The sequence below is a fragment of the Xiphias gladius genome, chromosome 2 (assembly GCF_016859285.1).
Source record: "Xiphias gladius isolate SHS-SW01 ecotype Sanya breed wild chromosome 2, ASM1685928v1, whole genome shotgun sequence".
Lineage (NCBI taxonomy): Eukaryota > Metazoa > Chordata > Actinopteri > Istiophoriformes > Xiphiidae > Xiphias > Xiphias gladius.
Window position 1 is genome coordinate 16,723,142 of NC_053401.1, and position 20,308 is coordinate 16,743,449.

The 20,308-nt window shown below is 37.0% G+C and overlaps 1 protein-coding gene and 1 long non-coding RNA gene across 4 annotated transcripts; one reads left to right on the plus strand and one right to left on the minus strand.

Moving 5' to 3' along the window:
- Positions 1-168: 168 nt before the first annotated feature.
- LOC120798983 lies at positions 169-3,363 on the minus strand. Its single transcript, XR_005708765.1, has 3 exons — positions 3,079-3,363; positions 1,895-2,023; positions 169-1,439 (listed from the first exon to the last, which is right to left on the minus strand). It is a non-coding gene; the product is annotated as an uncharacterized LOC120798983 (long non-coding RNA).
- Positions 2,952-17,142, plus strand: pik3cg (phosphatidylinositol-4,5-bisphosphate 3-kinase, catalytic subunit gamma). Of its 3 annotated transcripts, none has more exons than XM_040143414.1 (24): positions 2,952-3,123; positions 4,520-4,739; positions 4,871-5,042; positions 5,126-5,388; positions 5,857-5,943; positions 6,047-6,147; positions 6,346-6,515; positions 6,592-6,779; positions 7,489-7,596; positions 7,777-7,861; positions 7,974-8,403; positions 8,518-8,616; positions 8,700-8,835; positions 11,769-11,834; positions 12,066-12,209; positions 12,607-12,688; positions 13,331-13,434; positions 13,707-13,853; positions 13,960-14,050; positions 14,148-14,278; positions 15,150-15,261; positions 15,770-15,927; positions 16,279-16,360; positions 16,743-17,142. In XM_040143414.1, exons 2-24 carry the CDS (start codon positions 4,527-4,529, stop codon positions 16,940-16,942), a joined length of 3,369 nt encoding a protein of 1,122 aa, XP_039999348.1. In that variant the 5' UTR covers positions 2,952-3,123; positions 4,520-4,526; the 3' UTR covers positions 16,943-17,142. The 3 variants fall into 3 exon arrangements, with proteins under 3 accessions (XP_039999348.1, XP_039999357.1, XP_039999366.1); XM_040143423.1 differs by having other exon boundaries at positions 4,524-4,739; XM_040143432.1 differs by lacking the exon at positions 15,770-15,927 and having other exon boundaries at positions 16,743-16,876.
- The last annotated feature ends 3,166 nt before the right edge of the window (positions 17,143-20,308 follow it).

A 20,308-nucleotide genomic window follows, 5' to 3' on the forward strand; every position in this document is an offset into this window, starting at 1 on the left:
GGTGTTGATGATGTGAAGAGGATGAAGGAGACTCAGCTGATACCGTCTTGATTGCATATAAAGGTTTATTACAAAGAAGTACAGCGTCAAGTCTGATCTGCTTGTCAGAGGGTGTGAAGCCGACGAACCACTCTGAAAATGAGCCTTGTTCACCGACTCTTAAATAGGGCAGTTGTTTTCCTAAAAACTGTCACCAACGTATGGTTTCAGTTACAAAGCATTACCTTGCTTTTCAAGCTATGAGGCAACCTCTGAGGACCTTTGACCTAGGGACTTCTGAGCCATGCCTCTATTTTCAACACATGGTTTCAATTCTACATATATGACCATACACCTCACTAGTACAACAGGTAGTTTCAGCGAAATAACCTGGTCAGAGACACTCCTCCATAACCATTGTTAAAATGGTTATGGACTCAGGGAAATTTACAATATCCCTGAGTACATTCTTCAGAGTAATTATAAAGGTTTCACTGCTGTGAGAAGGATAAGGTAAAGCCATATTCAGAGTAAGCAGCACCTACTAATTTTTTCAGTGGTGGGTATAAAAAAAAAGCCAAAAACGATACTCATGTAAAAGTACTGTTATAATAACAAGTCACCAAGTAGAAGCAAAAATAGACATCAAATGAGCAACTAAGAGTAAAAAGTAAGAGTAAAAAAAGTATCTACTGAAAAAACTACTTTAGTAGTTGGTAGTGAATGAAACAAATCATGTAGATATACACTGAGAATTGCTTGATGCAGTAGAGATGGTTCCCAGTCCCAGTTCCCATCTAAAGACATCCTTCGATCAGGTGTGAGCGCATCATGTTCAGGTCTCTCCAGTCAAATGATGACAAAAGCACATCTTCTCTGTGGACACACAAAAGCAGCCGAATCAGTCTATAACCTTACAGGCCTACATTTGAATAACACAGTAGCCTGCGCAAGAACACAAAAGGTTGATTTTGTCTCATCTAAAGATCAAGTTCATAACCATTGTTAAAATGGTTATGGACTCAGGGAAATTTACAATATCCCTGAGTACATTCTTCAGAGTAATTATAAAGGTTTCACTGCTGTGAGAAGGATAAGGTAAAGCCATATTCAGAGTAAGCAGCACCTACTAATTTTTTCAGTGGTGGGTAAAAAAAAAAGCCAAAAACGATACTCATGTAAAAGTACTGTTATAATAACAAGTCACCAAGTAGAAGCAAAAATAGACATCAAATGAGCAACTAAGAGTAAAAAGTAAGAGTAAAAAAAGTATCTACTGAAAAAACTACTTTAGTAGTTGGTAGTGAATGAAACAAATCATGTAGATATACACTGAGAATTGCTTGATGCAGTAGAGATGGTTCCCAGTCCCAGTTCCCATCTAAAGACATCCTTCGATCAGGTGTGAGCGCATCATGTTCAGGTCTCTCCAGTCAAATGATGACAAAAGCACATCTTCTCTGTGGACACACAAAAGCAGCCGAATCAGTCTATAACCTTACAGGCCTACATTTGAATAACACAGTAGCCTGCGCAAGAACACAAAAGGTTGATTTTGTCTCATCTAAAGATCAAGTTCATAACCATTGTTAAAATGGTTATGGACTCAGGGAAATTTACAATATCCCTGAGTATATTCTTCAGAGTAATTATAAAGGTTTCACTGCTGTGAGAAGGATAAGGTAAAGCCATATTCAGAGTAAGCAGCACCTACTAATTTTTTCAGTGGTGGGTAAAAAAAAAAGCCAAAAACGATACTCATGTAAAAGTACTGTTATAATAACAAGTCACCAAGTAGAAGCAAAAATAGACATCAAATGAGCAACTAAGAGTAAAAAGTAAGAGTAAAAAAAGTATCTACTGAAAAAACTACTTTAGTAGTTGGTAGTGAATGAAACAAATCATGTAGATATACACTGAGAATTGCTTGATGCAGTAGAGATGGTTCACAGTCCCAGTTCCAATCTAAAGACATCCTTCGATTAGGTGTGAGCGCATCATGTTCAGGTCTCTCCAGTCAAATGATGACAAAAGCACATCTTCTCTGTGGACACACAAAAGCAGCCGAATCAGTCTATAATCTTACAGGCCTACATTTGAATAACACAGTAGCCTGCGCAAGAACACAAAAGGTTGATTTTGTCTCATCTAAAGATCAAGTTCACTGCCCCCCAGTGGCCACAGTGAGGAGGTGAAACACTGCATAAATTATCTGCACAGGCTACGCACAATGTAAATGTTAGTACATAGTTATATCAATATGTTAAAGTCATTACTAGTCTGATGATTAAAAATAACAAAACTAAAGTGAGTTTTTGTAAAAAAAAAAAAAAAAAAAGTTCTTAAAATTCATGATTGATCAGGCTTTTACAGTTGACTTTCGTAACATCGTATTTACTGCCACTCCGCGCTCAGTACAGAACTGCATCAAGGCCGGATACATCAAGTTAAACATGATTACAGAGCAACAAATGCCAATACTTTCAAAATATATCAACAAAATAATTTAAAATAAATAATAATAAATAAACCCTAAATTTGAATCAATCTTAAATTAACAGAAATTACAGATCATTTAAATTTTTCTCTAATGGTCAGAATCTACAACTACACATTTTTAAATGGAAAGATTATTCTGTTTATCATAATGATGACGATAATGATTGATGATGATGATTATTATCATTATTGTTATTCTTATTACATCAATTAATAATTATATCAATTAATATTAGTTAGTTTAGTTTAGTTTAGTTTTGAATAAGAACATATTTACTTTTTTAATATCTTTGAACAGTTTCACCCCCTCTTTTACATATTTTGCAGAATATGGGTTCAGGTTCGTAGGTCTACAGCTACCCTTAATAGTAATAGTTTTTAAGTACACAGCATTGTATTTTACTTTGAAGTGTAACCGGAAGTCTTGTTCTTGTTCTGACAAGCGCTGTTGGTTCTGACTAGAAAAAGTTAGCCAGTGAACTTGACAACCTTCCTGACAAGAATTGTAGCATTTCCTTTATACGGGCTTTGCTCACAAATTTAAAAACATTTTTACAGTGGTCTGTGGTCTCTTCATGTAGCATAAATGCCGAAACTTACGACCAGAGTTCCGGGTTTCGTTGCCTTCTGCGTCTGTGTTCATTGGTGAGTTATAAAAAAGGCTTTATTTTTTTTGTTTTACAAAACTGACGCCTCTCCTTTCGATTATTATGGCAGCTGTACCGTTACATTAACCACAGATTAACCCAGTTCCGCTGTCGGTGAATTTAAAAGTTTGATTTACTCTTCGCAGCGTTGTTATGGTCACTTCTAACAGCAGGTATGGACTAAATATTAATTATGACAGAGTCGTCAAAACAGCAGACTCTGCCAGTCTGTGTAGTTTTAGTAACATCCATGCTGTGTCGAATTTTGCTTCCTGCTTTTCAAAACTTCCTCTTTCAGTGTGAAAGAAGAAGAAAGGAAACTCGAGCCAGATTTAGAACACTTTAGTCAATTAAGATGACGTGTGTTAAAAATCACTCTTAATTTGGCTGTCAGCGGAATTATTAATGACATAGTGGCTTATGTAGTATTCATAATTTGTCAAAAATGAAATGATATCGTTTTCAACAGTTTATCTATACTTTTGAATTGTCATAGTTGTTTTTGAAGAAAAACAAAAAACAACAAAAAAGTGCAACATGCAAGTTTTGGAAAGATGCTCCAATGGAGGCTGACAGTCTCAGTCAGTAATTCACATTTTTAGCTAAATCTTCATTTTCATCATCTTTATTTTAAATGTAGTCAACAGTGCCTACAAATTGTACATATCTATCAACTTTGGGTCTTAATTTTAACTTTCTTGAAAGCAGTATAGTTTCAGTTAATTAATGCTTGCCAGTAGTCAAAAAATAGCCAAAACATACTATCGCTATCGTTAACACTGTCACTGTTGCTCACAGTGTGAAAATGAGCCTTGTGCTACATGCAGTTTATATCTGAAACAATATTGATAAATCAACTGGTCCACTGACTGAAAATTAATCAACTATGTGGATAATGGATTCATTGTTTGAGTCATTTTAAGCAAAAATTGTCTGTTTTTTAAAAAAATGTTGGGATTTGTTGCTTTTCTTGTGTTTTGTTTTATATTGCTATAAACGGAATATAATTGGGGTTTGAACTGTTTGCCAGACAAAACAACACATCTGAGCCGTGGGCACAGGAAAATTATGATGGGTACGATTTAAAGTTTAATTGATTAATAGAGAAAATAATCAGCTGATTTATCAATAATGAAAATAGTCTTACATACAGCCATGGTACAGAAGCAGCAGTAAATATCATCTCTTTTTTCTTGTGTAAAGATCAATGTTTTCTGATAAATAGGTGGCTTGTATCACAAATATCTATCTCTTTTTCAATAATAGTATGTCTGTTTGTGAATTATATGCATTTCTGGCTCATCTTCTGCATGAGATGTATACAGGATCACAGATTAATGATAAACAGAGTATCTCTTCCTGTTTTAAAGTTTCTGTCCCTCATCCCACTCAAGCTAGGCAATGGACGGGCAGCAGATGCAGGTGAGCGACGAAGAGCCTAAAGTCCTGCGAGAAGAGATCCGGAGGAGGAGAAGAAAGAAGGCCATCACGTCATCCTCCGGCACCTCCATGGACCAGATCACTGTTGAGTTTGTCCTGCCCACCGTGGCACGGGGCGGAAACAGCCCTGACAGTCTGTTGCTGGAGGTTGCTGGAAACTGGACTGTAGAACAGGTCGCCAATTTTACTGATTTATTGTCCAAACTTATAACTTATGGATGTTACAATGGTGGTCATAATGGTTTTAAACATACACTGTATTGATTCAGTTTTGTTAGTTGATGTGCATATTTCTTGACCACCAGGTGAAAGCTCAGGTGTGGCTGAAGGCGGTGACTTTAAACCTCTGTCCTGAATTCTACCAGCGGTTTTCTCCTGACCACTGCATTCTGCTCTACCAGAAGAAAGGCAACATGTGCGAGATCTATGACAAGCACCAGGTCTTCCAGACACTTGACTGCATTCGCTACTGGAGAGGTACTAACCAGTGACAGATATTTTTACTTCTTAATGGAGTCAGAAACTGAGTTACTGTGAAAATGTCTGTTGTGTTTCAAAAGCCCTGAAGAAGGATGTGGGGCGGATCCAGCTAGTGCCCCGTCCCCAGCCATCCGATGAGTCCCTGCAGTACCAACGCTACCTAAACTACCTAATTGGCTACGACGTGACTGATGTCAGCAATGTGCACGATGATGAGCTGGAGTTCACTCGCAGAAAGCTTCTGACGCCACGACGCATCGAACTGTCTGACCGCGACCCAAGACTCTACTCCATGGACCCCTGGGTGACCCACAAGCCGCTGCCTGAGCACCTGCTCAGCAAGGTATGTGTGTGTGGGATTTTGTTAATTGAATGACCAATTAATGAATCAATTAAGTTGATCTCAAATGTTTTCAATCATGGCATATATTCTTTGCTGTTAGCAAGAATGAATGAATTTGCAGTATCGTCTAAAATTAAAACAGAGCTTGACTATGTATCCATATATGACATTTTATTGATAGAAAAGAAATATGTGATCCACTATTTAACAAGTGTAACAAGAGCAGCCATTGATCAGGTTTTTGATCAGTTTAGAGTTGAATTTCATGGTTGATTTAATGATTTATTGAATATAGGTGAAATCACATTTCCTCAAAGACATAGAGTTGTTGATTTTCTCAGTGTATACTTGATTAATTAAATAAGTCTGAAATTTATTGACTGAATGTTTCTTTATTCAGTCTTTTTATTAAATCTGATTCTGTATCGGTGGTACAAACTAACGATACAAAATCCACACACTTCCCAGGTCAGTAACAGTCACATCCTGGTGGTGATCCACATCACCACGGCCAGCCAGACCATCAAGGTTTCCATCAATGACACACCGGCACAGGTAGACAAATGTAGTGATGAACACTACCCATGTGTTTATCACTTACTGTTCTATTACTGTACCATTTCTATACTGTTTTCAGACAATTTTCCATTTTGTTTAGGTATTGGCAAGCTTTTTCGCCAAGACAGCAAACAAAAGACTTTTGCTGGGCATCCCTGAAAACATGTCTGAGGCAGACTATGTGCTACGTGTGTGTGGCAGGTATGTCAGATGCTAAAATATCTGCAGTAACCACCTGAGCTACTTACACATGTATCCAGTGTAATTGAGTTTGCATTGTAAGTAAGAGAGTAAGAGTAATTGATTAGATTATCTTATAGAGCGTAGTTTTAAGCCGATAATCATATTATTTTATGTTTTAAACTTTGAAAGTGGCCTTTTCAATGTTTTTTCACACAGGGAGGAGTACCTGTATGGAGATAAACCACTGCAGAACTTCAACTGGATCCGTCAGTGTCTGAAGAATGGTGAAGAGATCCACCTGGTTCTGGAGACGCCGCCTGATTCTGATCTGGATCTCGTCCAGAAGGAGGACTGGGCCCAAGTGGATGACTGCACTGGAGTCGCAGGTAACAACTAGAACTGAGGGCGATATACTGTGTTATTTGTGTGTTTTGTATCTATTATATTTTTTTTTTTTGCCAGGTACCCATGAGCAATTGACCATTGATGAGAAAGACCACGAACGAGTGTTCACCATCTCCATGTGGGACTGTAACAGGAAGTTCAGAGTGAAGGTGCTGGGTATTGATATCCCATCCCTGCCCAAAATCCCAGAGTTTATTGTCTTCATAGAGGCCAGCATCTTCCACGGCCAGCAGCTTTTAGCCCAGGTAAGGAAAACATACATGTATATTGATTAAACTTTCAAGCACACAAAAGAGAAAATTTTAAGGATGGTAGTTTTGATTTCCATTGAATTTAAAGCAGCTAAGATTGTTAAGCATAATGTTTAACCATTTACTTTATAACACTGTGGCTGCTCCTTACTACTACTATATTCCCAGCAATATTTAAAACTGGTCTGATGTCAAAAAATGACTATGGTCTTAATTAAGTTAAACCTTGGTGTCAAATACATTCTTTTTCCTTTGACTGCTTTGCAGTAAAAGCAACCTTGTGTTTCAGCAGTTGAATGCTCTTAATGTGAACTAGTAGCAGTAGGAAATGTTCACTTTACATTAGCAGTAGCTTAATACAGCTCTGATACAGATGCAGGAGAGTCAAAAGTAAACGGTGAGCCTGATACCAAATGAGATAAAATTAAAAACAGTAACACTGGATTACATACTGTATCGTTTCCTAGGAATCTTTTGTGTGTAAAGATAATTTGAATCCCACACGAGAATGTGGGACTCCACCACTATCAATGTAAACAATAGAACAATAGAAAAAGAAATGACAGAATAATAAACTTAAATAATAAACTTTAACACATCATAAAACTAAGTTACAAAGTGCTTTACATTTGAAGATTAATAATTAAGTTTAATATTTGGACGGCAGAGAGAGCATAGTTTAACCCTGAATTTATTCTTTTAGGAGAGGACGATCTCCAAAACCTTCAATGAAGAAGTGCTGTGGAACTGCTGGTTGGAGTTTAACATTAAGATTAAAGACCTGCCTAAGGGGGCTCGCCTCAACCTCCAGGTAAAGTCAAACATATAATTCAAAGCTAGTGTAGATATTGTAACCCCTCTCCACATATATGCATTTTGTGTTGTTGTGTTCTAATGTAAGGGAGATGCATGATTAAATTTTGCTTGAATCGTTGATCTTTCTTTACTCTGTTACATAATGGTTCTACTCTGCCTTATTTTTCTCATCCAGGTGGTCTGTGGGAAGCAATCTCAGACACCCAACTCCAAGGGAAGCTCCTACCAGGACAATACAGGAGGAGGAGGCAGCCATGATGGTCAGGTCTTCCCACGTGTAGCAAGCTATCCTATATATATATATATATGTAGAAGAATGCGTTGACAATTAACAGAATGAGACTTATCTCTGTCTGTTTGTCCATCTTTCAGGAAAGACCAAGAGTCGTCTCCTGTACTATGTCAACCTGCTCCTGGTGGACCACCGCTCTCTGCTCCGCCAGGGTGAGTTCATCCTCCACATGTGGAAAATGCCCGAGAAGAGCGAGGAGAGCAGCAGCAGCATCAATGCAGATAAGCTCACCTCGGCCACCAACCCAGACAAGGATTCTTCCATGGTCATCGCCATTTTATTGGACAAGTACTGTTACCCTGTGGTGCTGCCCAAGAGCCGGGACGTGAGCCGGGACATGGTGGCTGGGGGTGAGGAAACCGAAGGAGGGGAGCGAGGTCAGAGAGAGATGCCGAACCATCTGAAGAAACAGTTTGAGGCTATCGTGGCAACTGACCCCCTGCATCCACTCAGTCCTGAGGACAAAGAGCTGCTCTGGCACTTCAGACATGAGTGTATGCGCGACCCCAGGTACGTATTTTATTTTATTCCAAAGAAAAAATGGACTACAAATGATGTGTGATTATTGTTTTTTCCTCTTATGCTGGATATCTAATTTTGCCACAAATCTCTCCCTGTCCTCAGGGCCTACCCAAAGCTGCTGGGCTCAGTCAGATGGGGGAAACAGGAAGATGTTTTGGCAACACACTGTCTGTTGGAGCGCAGCAGTGCTTGGGACAGCAGGTAAAAGGGTTTTCATACTGCCACCATATGTATCTGTCCTCAGTAGGCGTCCCATCACTTGTGGTCATGTTGTTCCTGTTCAGTGGTCTGGATGTTGGTCTGGCCATGCAGCTGCTGGACTGTCACTACTCTGATGCTCAGGTTCGCTCAATGGCTGTCAGGAAGCTGGAGACTCTGGAAGATGATGATGTGCTCAGATATCTTCTGCAGCTCGTACAGGTGAGTCCTTTCTTGTTTTTTAAGTTTCTTTACTTGTCTTTTTTTTTATGACTACTTGTTGTTAAAGGTGGTACAACCAAAAACCTTAACCCTAACATTAGCTGCAGAGGTGGAAAGTAACTAATTAAAATTAGTACTGTACTTAAATTCCAATTTGAGGTATACGTATTTTATTTGAGTATTTCTATTTTATGCTTCTTCACACTTCTATTCCATTACATTTCACAGACAAATTTTGCACTTTTTACTCCATTAAATATATTTGACAGCTGTAGTATCTGGTTACTTTGTAAATTAGGAGACAGGATCAGCTTATAAAATATGATGCACTGTGTAGGATAGAACTACCCAACGGTAAATAAAGTAAAATAAAATTCTTAGACAAAAATTTCTTAGTCTAAATTAGCTGCACCATGAACAGCTACATAACATGATAATACTCCTTACATATTAATAATCATTCATCATTAAAATAACGCTGTGAAAAGGAGCCATTCTGTATGATGAGTACTTCTTTGGTACTTTAAAGTAAGAGTTTGACCTTTTAGGAAATGCACTTATTTGCTATCTTGCAGAGAGTTAGATGAGAAGACTGATACCCCTCCCATATCTGTATGCTAAATATTAAGTTACTGTGAGCAGCCAGTTATCTTACCCTAGCATAAAGACTGGGAACACAGGGAAACAGTGAGCCAAACTTTGTCCATTGGTACCAGTTGCCAGTTAACCAGCGGAGACAGGAAGTTAGCGGTCCCAGCCAAGAAATAATCTGTCACATAAACCTAAATAAAGTGGTGAGTTGACATTGACTTTGATTTTTGTACAGATTAAACAAATAAGAAATAACATATTAATTGGTGAGTTTTAGGTGGATTTTTTTTTTACCATTGGACGGAGCCAGACTAGCTGTCTCCAGTCTTTGTGCTAAGCTAAGCTAACCGCTGCTTGCAGTAGCTTCATATTTAGAGTACAAGAGTGTTATCGATCTACTCATCCAACTCTTCGTAATCTCAAACTATTCCTTTCATTACATTTTGCTGGTAATACTATATACTTGTACATCTACATTAAGCAAAATTATGACAGCAGGGTTTTTACTTGTAATGGAGCATTTTTACATTTAGGCAATGCAACTTTCACTTAAGTAAAATATCTCAAATTTGTTCCCCCACTGACCAACTGTTGAATAAAAACATACTTATTAGCATTGCCAAATTATATTTTGGCCCATTTCGTATGAGAGATATGGCTCTACTGAAGGCATCTTTTGCTGGTAAAGGTTAACCTCTGATTGTCACTGTTCACAGTAATTACAGTAATTATACCAAGATATGATGACTTAAAAATGCAGTACACAGCACATTTGGCTTACAGGACAGAAAAACATTTACTTGATATGATGAAGCACTTCTTCCGGTAAATCTCCTGTTCCACCTGAGCCACAGTTATACTATTTCACAAGCTCGTGGAAAGAGGCAGCTCAGCACATACATACTGCAGGTTTGTCTTCTGATGTGTTTACATATTTGACTCTGTGGTCAACTTTGCATGAGCAGTATGAATTATCAGCTGAGTTCCAACAAAGGGCCTTTTGGTCTAACAGGAAAATGACTTTTTCCTCCATATACTGTTATCACTGTATCCTCAGTGACATGTGGAAGGTTTAATTCCAGAACATTTTCCAAGATACAAATGTATGGCATGCTATAGAGAAATACTTTGGTGCCTGAAGTTCCCTGTTGCAAATACTGATTTATATTATTTCCAAATGACAACTTGATAACTTGATAACTTTCTTTGCAAAGGTGTTACACTGACTCAGAACAGGTATTATAGGTGTAATTATATTTGTTCTATTTTAGATGAAGGGTAATCCATTTAGAACTAAACACCACAAAATGAAACAGAAAGAAAAAACAGAATTTAAGGACACTGGTTAAGACATTTTAGGTTTCATAATATTGATTTAAGCTAATATTAAACTCATTTAATGAAAAAGTAGAGCAGAATGTTTTTTTTTCCAGATCGAATTATCATACTATCAAGGAAGCAGTTTGGATTGTCATATGAGACCAAACTGCCTAATTGTTGTGTTTGTTACTCCTGTTTCAACTACCTGCCTGTATGTGTGTCTGTCTGACTCTCTGACCTGTAGAACTCTCTGCTCCCTTCAGTTAACATTTGTGGAGTCCTGTGTGACCACAACAAGCTCAGTGTTTTCCCTGCACTTCTTTTAATGCCATGGTCCAGCCTCTGCTCCATTACACTGTAATCGCTGAACTCAGTCTGTTAAAGGTAGCCTGTAAAATTCTTACTGTAAAAAACCATAGTTTTGTTTGAAGTCAGTGTTTTCATCACAATGCATATTGTGTGTCTTTGAGGCCTTAAAACATTTTGCTTGCAGTTTGTGACTTCTTACATTTACATGTTTTGACTCATCATCTTGAGGTCCTCTTCCCCCTTTTATTGGCTCTCACATTTCTCCATAGCACCACGACTTGATTAATAATTCCACAGGGTGCCTTTAATTTCAGAATTTAATACAAATGAAAAAGCCAAATCTTTAGCTCAACTTTTTTTATAGAATACCAGATATTTTCAGATTGATCACAATGTGGTTTGATTTGTATCCAGAGGGATGTGTATCCAGAGGGGGTATTTTTTCAGAGGGTTTCACATGGCAACAGTAATAGGTTCCTCTGTTTTTGTGTGTGTGTGTGTGTGTGTGTGTGTGTGTGTGTGCGTGTGTGTGTGTGTGTGTATGTGTGTGTGTCTGTGTGTGTGTGTGTGTGTGTGTGTGTTTTAAAAATGTGTCTGCATGTGTGTACACTGAAACCTGGAAAACCTTTTTATATTTGAATGTGCTTTTTAATCAGAGGCAATCTACATTTCATGTGTGTGTGTGTGTGTGTGTGTGTGTTTGTCTCCTGCAGGCAGTCAAGTTTGAACCCTACCATGACAGTGCCCTTGTGAGGTTCCTGCTGAAGAGAGCTCTGAGGGTAAGAAGGAACAACATCTGTTTGTCTGTTTTTAAATTGTCTCACACTGTTTTTAGTGTATGTGTGTGTTTCTGTGGTTTTTATATTCATTCCCATTCACTTGTTTTGTCTGTGTCTTCCTGTTTTGTCTGTGTCATCTGGACTGATATATGATGCATTATGATAAACATTTACAGTTAGTTAAACTCAGGCTTTCTGTTTTCTTTCTTTTGTTTTGTTTTCTCTCCACAGAGTAAGCGTATAGGTCATTTTCTCTTCTGGTTCTTGCGCAGTGAGATCGCCCAGTCCATGCACTACCAGCAGAGGTATGCTGTCCTGCTGGAGGCCTACCTCAGAGGCTGTGGTGAGGCCATGCTGCAGGACTACAGGAAACAGGTGAGTAACAAGTCAGGCTTTGTACACAGCTTTTTACACTAAATGGTGGAGAGAAAAAACACTCAGGTGTAAAACGCTTCAGATACTTTGTCTTGCCACATTATTATCACAAGTTCCTGATGCCTAATTAGATTATTGACTGATGTCTAATCACAATCACAGCGAACTAAATCTGGTAATACTTTGGCCAATGTAGACTCAGCTATATTGGTCACCATTTGCATTTGTTTTTTTTTTTGGGTTCTATTTCATTCCTTGCCAGCTTTGTCAGGTATGGCAGTAATATGAGAGGGAGTCATGTGACCTTCCATCACATTTTAGCCAGATTTGCAGTATGTCTGCAAAGAGCTGTTAAACAGCTTTTTCAGCAACTGACAAAATGAGTGATGCCCTCCAGGTGGAGATGACTGAGGCTCTGCAGAAAGTTACCCGGGAGATGAAGGCCATGTCTGCTGACAAATATGATGTAACTGCACAAGGTAAGGAGGAGAAATTAAACTTTCAGGCCATCCTTTAGCACCGTGACTTGAGCGAAGCTCGATAACCTGACAATAATTTATGTCATATATTCCCATAGTAAACTGCATTATATATTGTTTAGATCCTCTGAAGAGTTTTAAATACAGGCAAAACTTTTTTTTTATAAGTACTTCAGAAAATTTTTTGTGAGGCACGGGTTAAAAAGCATCAACTTGAACTTTTATGTGATTATTAGCTTTGTGTTTTTACTTTCAAATTGAAATTTCTTAAATGAGAGTGAACATTTAAGGACATACAAAAATGTAACGATCAAAGACTCAGTCTGACATTATCCACTACAGCTGCTGTTACATGTGCTAATTTTTACTACTACTAGTACTGTGGTCACTACATTTCACCAACCACTATGGTCAATCCCAGATTATAAACTCTTTGCTTTGGTCTACACTCCATCAAGCTCTATAATGTGCATGAGTTCCTGCCTTAAATATAGTAACAAAAACCAAGATAAGAACAAAAACTGAAATTCAGTAGTAGCAGCTTGTGTAACAATTTAATCTGTCATGGTTTAAGGATTCAAATAAAATAAAGCATCAAGAAGTGATTCTAAAGCTGTGCATGTGTGCCTGTGTGCTTGTCAGTGGTGTTTCAGTTGCGTCAGAAGCTGGAGACTCTGCAGTTGTCTGGTCTGCCGGAAAGTTTCAGAGTCCCTTATGATCCTGGACTGAGAGCTGGAGCCCTTTTGGTGAGGGTCAAACACACATACTGGCATTGGAGAAAACCATACACACTTACACTCAGTTACTGCAAATTTCATTGATTTATTTTAATTTCTCAAGACCCCTATAATGCCTTGTTGGAATCAGTTATAAAACCACTTTTATGAAAGTGTTAAATAAACACAAAAAAGAAAACAAGTGATTTCACTATGCTGTTATTAAGATGACTAGACTGATTTCACATCAGAATACCCTACAGTATATCACTGAAATTCATAATAAATGTATGTGCATACAGATTGAGCAGTGTAAAGTGATGGCATCTAAGAAGAAGCCATTGTGGCTGCAATTTAAAAGGGCTGACCCCACCACTCTATCCAAAGACCCCATCGGTATCATCTTCAAAGACGGTGATGACCTCAGACAGGATATGCTCATCCTACAGGTGAGTGGCAACATAGTTTCTAACACAGATGTTAGCAAATTACTGAAGAAAGACTTTTGGAAAGACTCTTATTATTTTCACTTAGTTTCCTCTTGTGTCCCTTCAGATTTTGTTGATCATGGAGTCAATCTGGGAGACTGAATCACTGGACCTCTGTCTGTTACCGTACGGCTGCATTTCCACTGGAAACAGAATAGGTCAGTTATACAGCTGGACAGATTTGGAAAACAAATAAGTAAAATATTGCAGTCATTCTGTGATATTTACCCCTTCTCTCTGTTTTTATCTCTGTAGGTATGATTGAGATTGTGAAGGATGCCACCACCATTGCTAACATTCAGCAGAGTGTTGTTGGAAGCACTGGCGCTTTTAAAGATGAAATCCTGTATCAGTGGCTGCGGGACAAGTGTGTCAGCGAGGACAAGGTACAACAGGCTCAGTCTGTTTAGATTCAGCATACCAGATAACATTTAAACCATTATTTGGTTGATTATTTGGGCTACAGAATATCAAGATTCTTTGACCAGAAACACAAACACCCATTCTCTAATCCATCCATACATACAGTTACAAAACACTCTGTAACTGGATCGTTGTTACTTATTGAGATGATAATCACATTCCTTGGCAATCTGTGTGCATATTTTTTTGAGTAGAAGTGTTTAATATAATGTATAATGGATTCAGTGCGCTGAAGGAGATGTGTTGTCTCCAGCAGTTGCTCTGTTTATCAGACGTTAGAGGAAGTGGCAGCGCGACAGTAAGGAAGGAAGCAACCCTCTGCGTTTTTCCTGTCACCATAACAAACACAGACACTACTTTTAGCCATGACACCTGCACCGCCAGTGTGATTTTTTTTTATGATAAATGTTACTGCTCTGTTTTTAACAATCTATTTCGCAACACTTAATTTTTTAGCTTTAATAAGGAATGGAAAGGCAACTCCACTGCTTCAGTAAATTTTTGTCTAGTACATCATAGCGCAATATTTTACATTACATCTACAGTTAAAAATTTAATGGAAGGGGGCAATTTTTTTATTGTCACACCATTTTCACACCAAGACACAGTTTCCTCTTCTTAGCCACATGAAACAACAAGGAATCCATTCAGTGCTTTACTTAAAGACAAATCAATGCAATCTGACATTTAAAAAGCAAAAACTTTCTGCACTGAAGCCCACCAATCAAATCTCCTTGTTATGGCCCAGTTACTGCTGTGGGAGTGAATGATGGCATGGCAAATTAGCTGGAAAGTTATTTTATTGTGTGAAAAACTGTTTTTCTCTCTGTGTAGTTCCAGCAGGCTGTGGAAAGGTTTCTGTATTCCTGTGGTGGCTACTGTGTGGCTACATATGTCCTGGGAATTGGAGATCGCCACAATGACAACATAATGATCACTGAATCTGGTAATGACATTGTTTGTCTGTGTTATCTTCTCATTGTGGGGCAAACTTAGAATGAAGTAATGGTGAGGGAACATCACAACCTGTACTGTTGCAAAAAAGTCACTCTTTTTACATCTTGTTAAGCAAGTTCTTATTAACTTATTGTTAAAAGCTTACCTCTAAGTATCTGAAAAATATAAGTCTTAATAAATGACATCATTTTGTTAACCTTTGACTACAATTTAATTTACATTTTTGCTAAAAATCTATGACTAGACTGGATTGAAATTTTTTTCTCTGTCAATATCGAACAAAAATATTTCAGGGTAGTTTCAACCCTCATTTTGAAATGATAGAGTTCAATCTATCATATTCTGTTTTTTATTTTGAGGTTTGTTTTGCAGTTACTCATACACATCCCTTGTGTCCTTATATGTACTGTATATAATGCAGAAGTCAAACACAGAGTTCAGATAAAACAAAAAACTAAAAGAAATACAGAAAACTAATCTCCTTTGGCTGTCTGCAGGGAATCTCTTCCACATCGACTTTGGTCACATCCTGGGGAATTATAAGAGCTTCATGGGAATCAGTAAAGAGTGGGTTCCCTTCGTGTTAACACCAGATTTCCTGTATGTCATGGGAACATCAGGAAAGAAAAGTAGCCCCCACTTCCAGAAATTCCAGGTGCAGAAAACACTTTTTTTTTTTCATGTGAATACACTAAACATACTGCAGGTCATCCGTATTCATAGATACATTCACACATGCAAAAACACCCATCTACCATTAATTAAATAGGTCAGAAAAGCCATCATAGGTCATCAGTGTGAAAAATATTTGCAAAAACCAGCTATTGACTAAGTTAAATTTTAAGAAACAAAATCAGCTGAGCATAGCTACTGTTGCCAAGAGGTGACCTCTAATATGGCAGTCAGAGTACGTGTTACATTAGCCCAAATGTCTCTTAGCCCCATTTTTTTTCCATGTCTGTATGTACAGTATGTATGTATTATACATCCTTTATCTCTACCTCAGGACGTGTGTGTGAGGGCTTACCTCGCCCTTCGGCACCACACCAACCTGCTCATCATCCTATTTTCCATGATGCTGATGACTGGTATGACCTCATTCCTCATAAAAACCAACGTTTTTTGTGTTTTGTGCTTTTATCGCAAAACTCATATGTTACCATTATTTCTTTTAATAGAATTTGGATTAAAATTATGTCCTTTTCCACCCATCTCACACAAGGAGTTGTAGTTTACAATTTTTAGTTTTTAGATATAGTTTTTGATTTAGATTTTTATTTGAATCTTGCTTACTAATCCATTTGTAGCCATTTTTTTGTTTTTTTCTTTAGTGATTTTAACTCAGACAGAAAAACTACTTAAAATAATACAATGATATGTATTTTTCAGAGATCAAACAACAAAACCATACATAGATACTGGCAGATTCTCACACTTCTGTCTGGAAACGGAATCTCCTATTTTTAACAGGCATGCCCCAGCTGACTAGTAAGGAGGATATTGAGTACATCCGTGAGGCGTTGACTGTAGGCCGCAGCGAGGACGAGGCCCAACGCCATCTACTGGACCAGATAGAGATTTGTAGGGAGAAAGGCTGGATGGTTCAAATCAACTGGTTTGTTCACCTGGTGCTGGGGATCAAGCAGGGTGTGGAGAAACGGTCCACTTAGTACTAATTAGGAAAGATAAAGATTTGAAGTTGGTCCTCTTCAGATTTAGTAATTTAGACCATGAGTCATCTCAGATATGAAGACATTTTTATGAAGAATAATGACATCAAATGAATAACTAAGACATGGTATTGACTGAGTGTAAATCTTGTGGAACATGAATCCCATCAAAACCAATCATTTAAACTCTGGAAAAAAAACCTAAACTACATCAGGTGTGTAAGAGTGACTGAAAAAAGAAAAAGTTTACATGATTTAAGATCATGAGGATTTTAACCTGTGACACTGCATGCATGCAGACTTGACATCAAGATGCACACATGCTGACTTAAATTAATTATATTCAATGGTGAAGAAAACCAGACCAGAAAAAAAAAAAAACACCAGAGAGAGACGGTCTTCATTACACTGCTTATACCAAGTCAAACATCCAAACCAAGCTCAAAAAATAATAGAAGTTTTTTTTTTTCTTTTGCTTAAATCAGTGTCAGTATGACAACCAAAAGTCTTTGCCTGCTGTCAGACTTACCTCTACTCATTTTTTCCAAAGTCTTATAAAATCTACAAAATTAGTGTGAAATTAGAAAAGCAGATTCCTTAATTTGGAGATCATGTTCTCTCTCTCAAAAGGACTGCAGTATGTGACAACAGTAGAAACATAGCATGCCATTGTCAAGTTTGTCAAATGAAAAGGTTCTCTATGAGCTTAAGTTGACAGTTAATAATAGGTTTTTGTTAAATTAGAAACCTATTGAAACTAAAAATGCAATTTGGAGAACAAACCTTGTTACATGAGTGAGAAATTGGATCTGTAAATTTCTTATTTTAATCATTTTCACTCAAACTACTTCCTGTTTCTGCTTGTTTCCTTCAAAGTAATTTTCTGCTGAGGAAACATGTTTCTCTCAATTTCATTTTCATCATTAGCATTTTAAAACATGATCGATGCCACACTGTTTATTGAATTCTTGCTGAAATAGTGCCGCACTGTCCCTCCATCCCAACAGGAACTGTTGGATTGAAGATTAAAGGATCAGTCTATTAAATAGTTTGCAAAATGTTTAATATTCAAAGCATTTGGTTATACTGAATAATATTTAAGGAAGAATTTTATTAGTTGGATTCACTTGTAAGAGTGGAGATTGAAGGTAATGGAATATTAATGAAATGTTCAAGATGAGGTTTTTTTATTTATACATAAACAATCATTTTATTTGTACTGATTGTTAAGGAATACTTCTTATATGTCTTTAAAAACTTTGTGTTCATTTAATTTTAATTCCACAAATATGTGTTGAAAATTAAATTTAATAATCCTAATTTATAACTACTGTAAAAGACGATTAAAAGCTGCACATCTGTGGTATTGTAATGCTACAGTGGCCTGTGACATTATGCACATGCTGGTCAGTGCTGTAGACATTTCTTATAGGATAATGGGATATATCTCTTAAACTATGTGTTTATATCAGATCATATTTTCAACAAAAGTAAATACCCTCATAAACCAACATTAGCTGAAAACAACAAGTTCATATTTCACACAACTTTCTGAAGTTTTTGTCGACATGCATAATGATAAATGTATGAAAACACAGCTGAGTAGAGACTGAGGCAAGTTAAGGGACAAAAATAACAACATATAATTTAAGTCTGGAAAGTATTGACATCACAGATTGTTGATACATGTTAAGAGGATCAGATTTTTGTTATATTTCATGAACATAAGTTACTCCAAGTTGTAAATAAAAGCCAAAATAAGTATCAGTAGTTTGAAAATCAGTATTTTTTTAAAGCAGGCATAAGAATGTGTTGGAAAGATTGAAAGCCTTCCATGTTTTTTCAAAAATAACAGTTTGTAATAAAGCTTTTTGTGCGTGTAAATACCTTGATTCTGGAAAAAGTAGAATAATTGGAATATGTTAGCTTTTCTGTGAAATGTTATCAGAAAATTAAAGTTGCAATAAATGTGCAATCAATAATTTTTGGGGGTTTTCTTTCACAAGTCAAGGTAAGTGATTGCTTGCATTTCATAGTTCAGAAATAATTTACATTCCCCTATCCCATACTTCATCTTCCATCTCTAAAAAAGGATGATTCTGACCCTGAGCTAAATGCAATTTGAAACTCATTTACAATATCAACTGTGATAATTAACTGACACCATGTCAAGCAATCTCCTCCTCTCCATTTTCTCCTTCCCTCATTTCCCTTATTTTACACTCACACGTCCTTTTCTTCTTTTTTATCAGTTTTATTCACTCTTTCTGTCTCATAGTTTCAAAAGAAAAGTACGAGTGGGTGTGAAGTCTCTTTCATGTCTGTTTTATGGCTGTAAACTGTGATGTATGTTTTGATGTACAGGCTGTTGAGGGTCTAAATGGATTAGATGAATAAGCCTCTTCATTCCCCACAGCTCTGAGGCCTCTTTCTATACTGTTACTCTAGTAATTGCAAGCCTTTTAGCATGCATATGAACTGTGTAGAAGGTTACGACGATGAGGGTGAGTGATGAGGGTGTTCATTGAATAGAATGAAATGAAAATGGATTGCAGAGCCTTTCTACCTTTGTATACCATTTCTCTTTAAGATTGTTATTGTTGAATATGAATTTGTTTATGTCATTATCTATCGTACTTCTGAGGGCCAGCTGAACATAAAAAAAAATCATGTATCTTCAACTGCTTAGATTTCCTGAAAAAGAAGAAAGGCAGCTTTAATTCCAAACAAGCCATGAGTCCATTGAGGATATTACATGGTTTTCTTCCACTGACCTGTGGGTTTTGCAACCTCTATAGGAAATACATATTAAAAAAAACAAAACAACAATCATAAAAAAATTAATGAAATTACAGATTGAATAAGATTTAGTCTGTTCTAAAAGTGTCACTTAACAGAATTTTTTACATTCCAATGAATGAATTAATAGTATGCAACAGCATCAGAGAAAACTAACAATAACCCATCCTTCTATATTCTCTTCCTTCCACTCTATCTACAAACGACCCCATGACACATAAAAATGAATTAAAAAATTGGTAATGAAGTTCATAAACACATCAAACAAGTACTACTTATCCTCCAGAAGGCTAGATCAAGTCATTTATAGCTTAAGTGTATGTGACAAATCATTACTGAAAGGCCATTTTTTCAGTTTTACACAGAAGGTTCTGATGCTAACATGTTATGCAACTCTCTGATGTTTTTAAATATGACTATTTTCATGCTGCTCATCCATGGCAAGTGTTTTTTGTATACTGTCAAAATTAAAAATTCTGTCCTAAATAAACAGTCTATGTAGCCTACATCTGACTGGAAGTTACATATTTGCAGTCAATGATAATCAGAATCATAGCACCTAGCTAA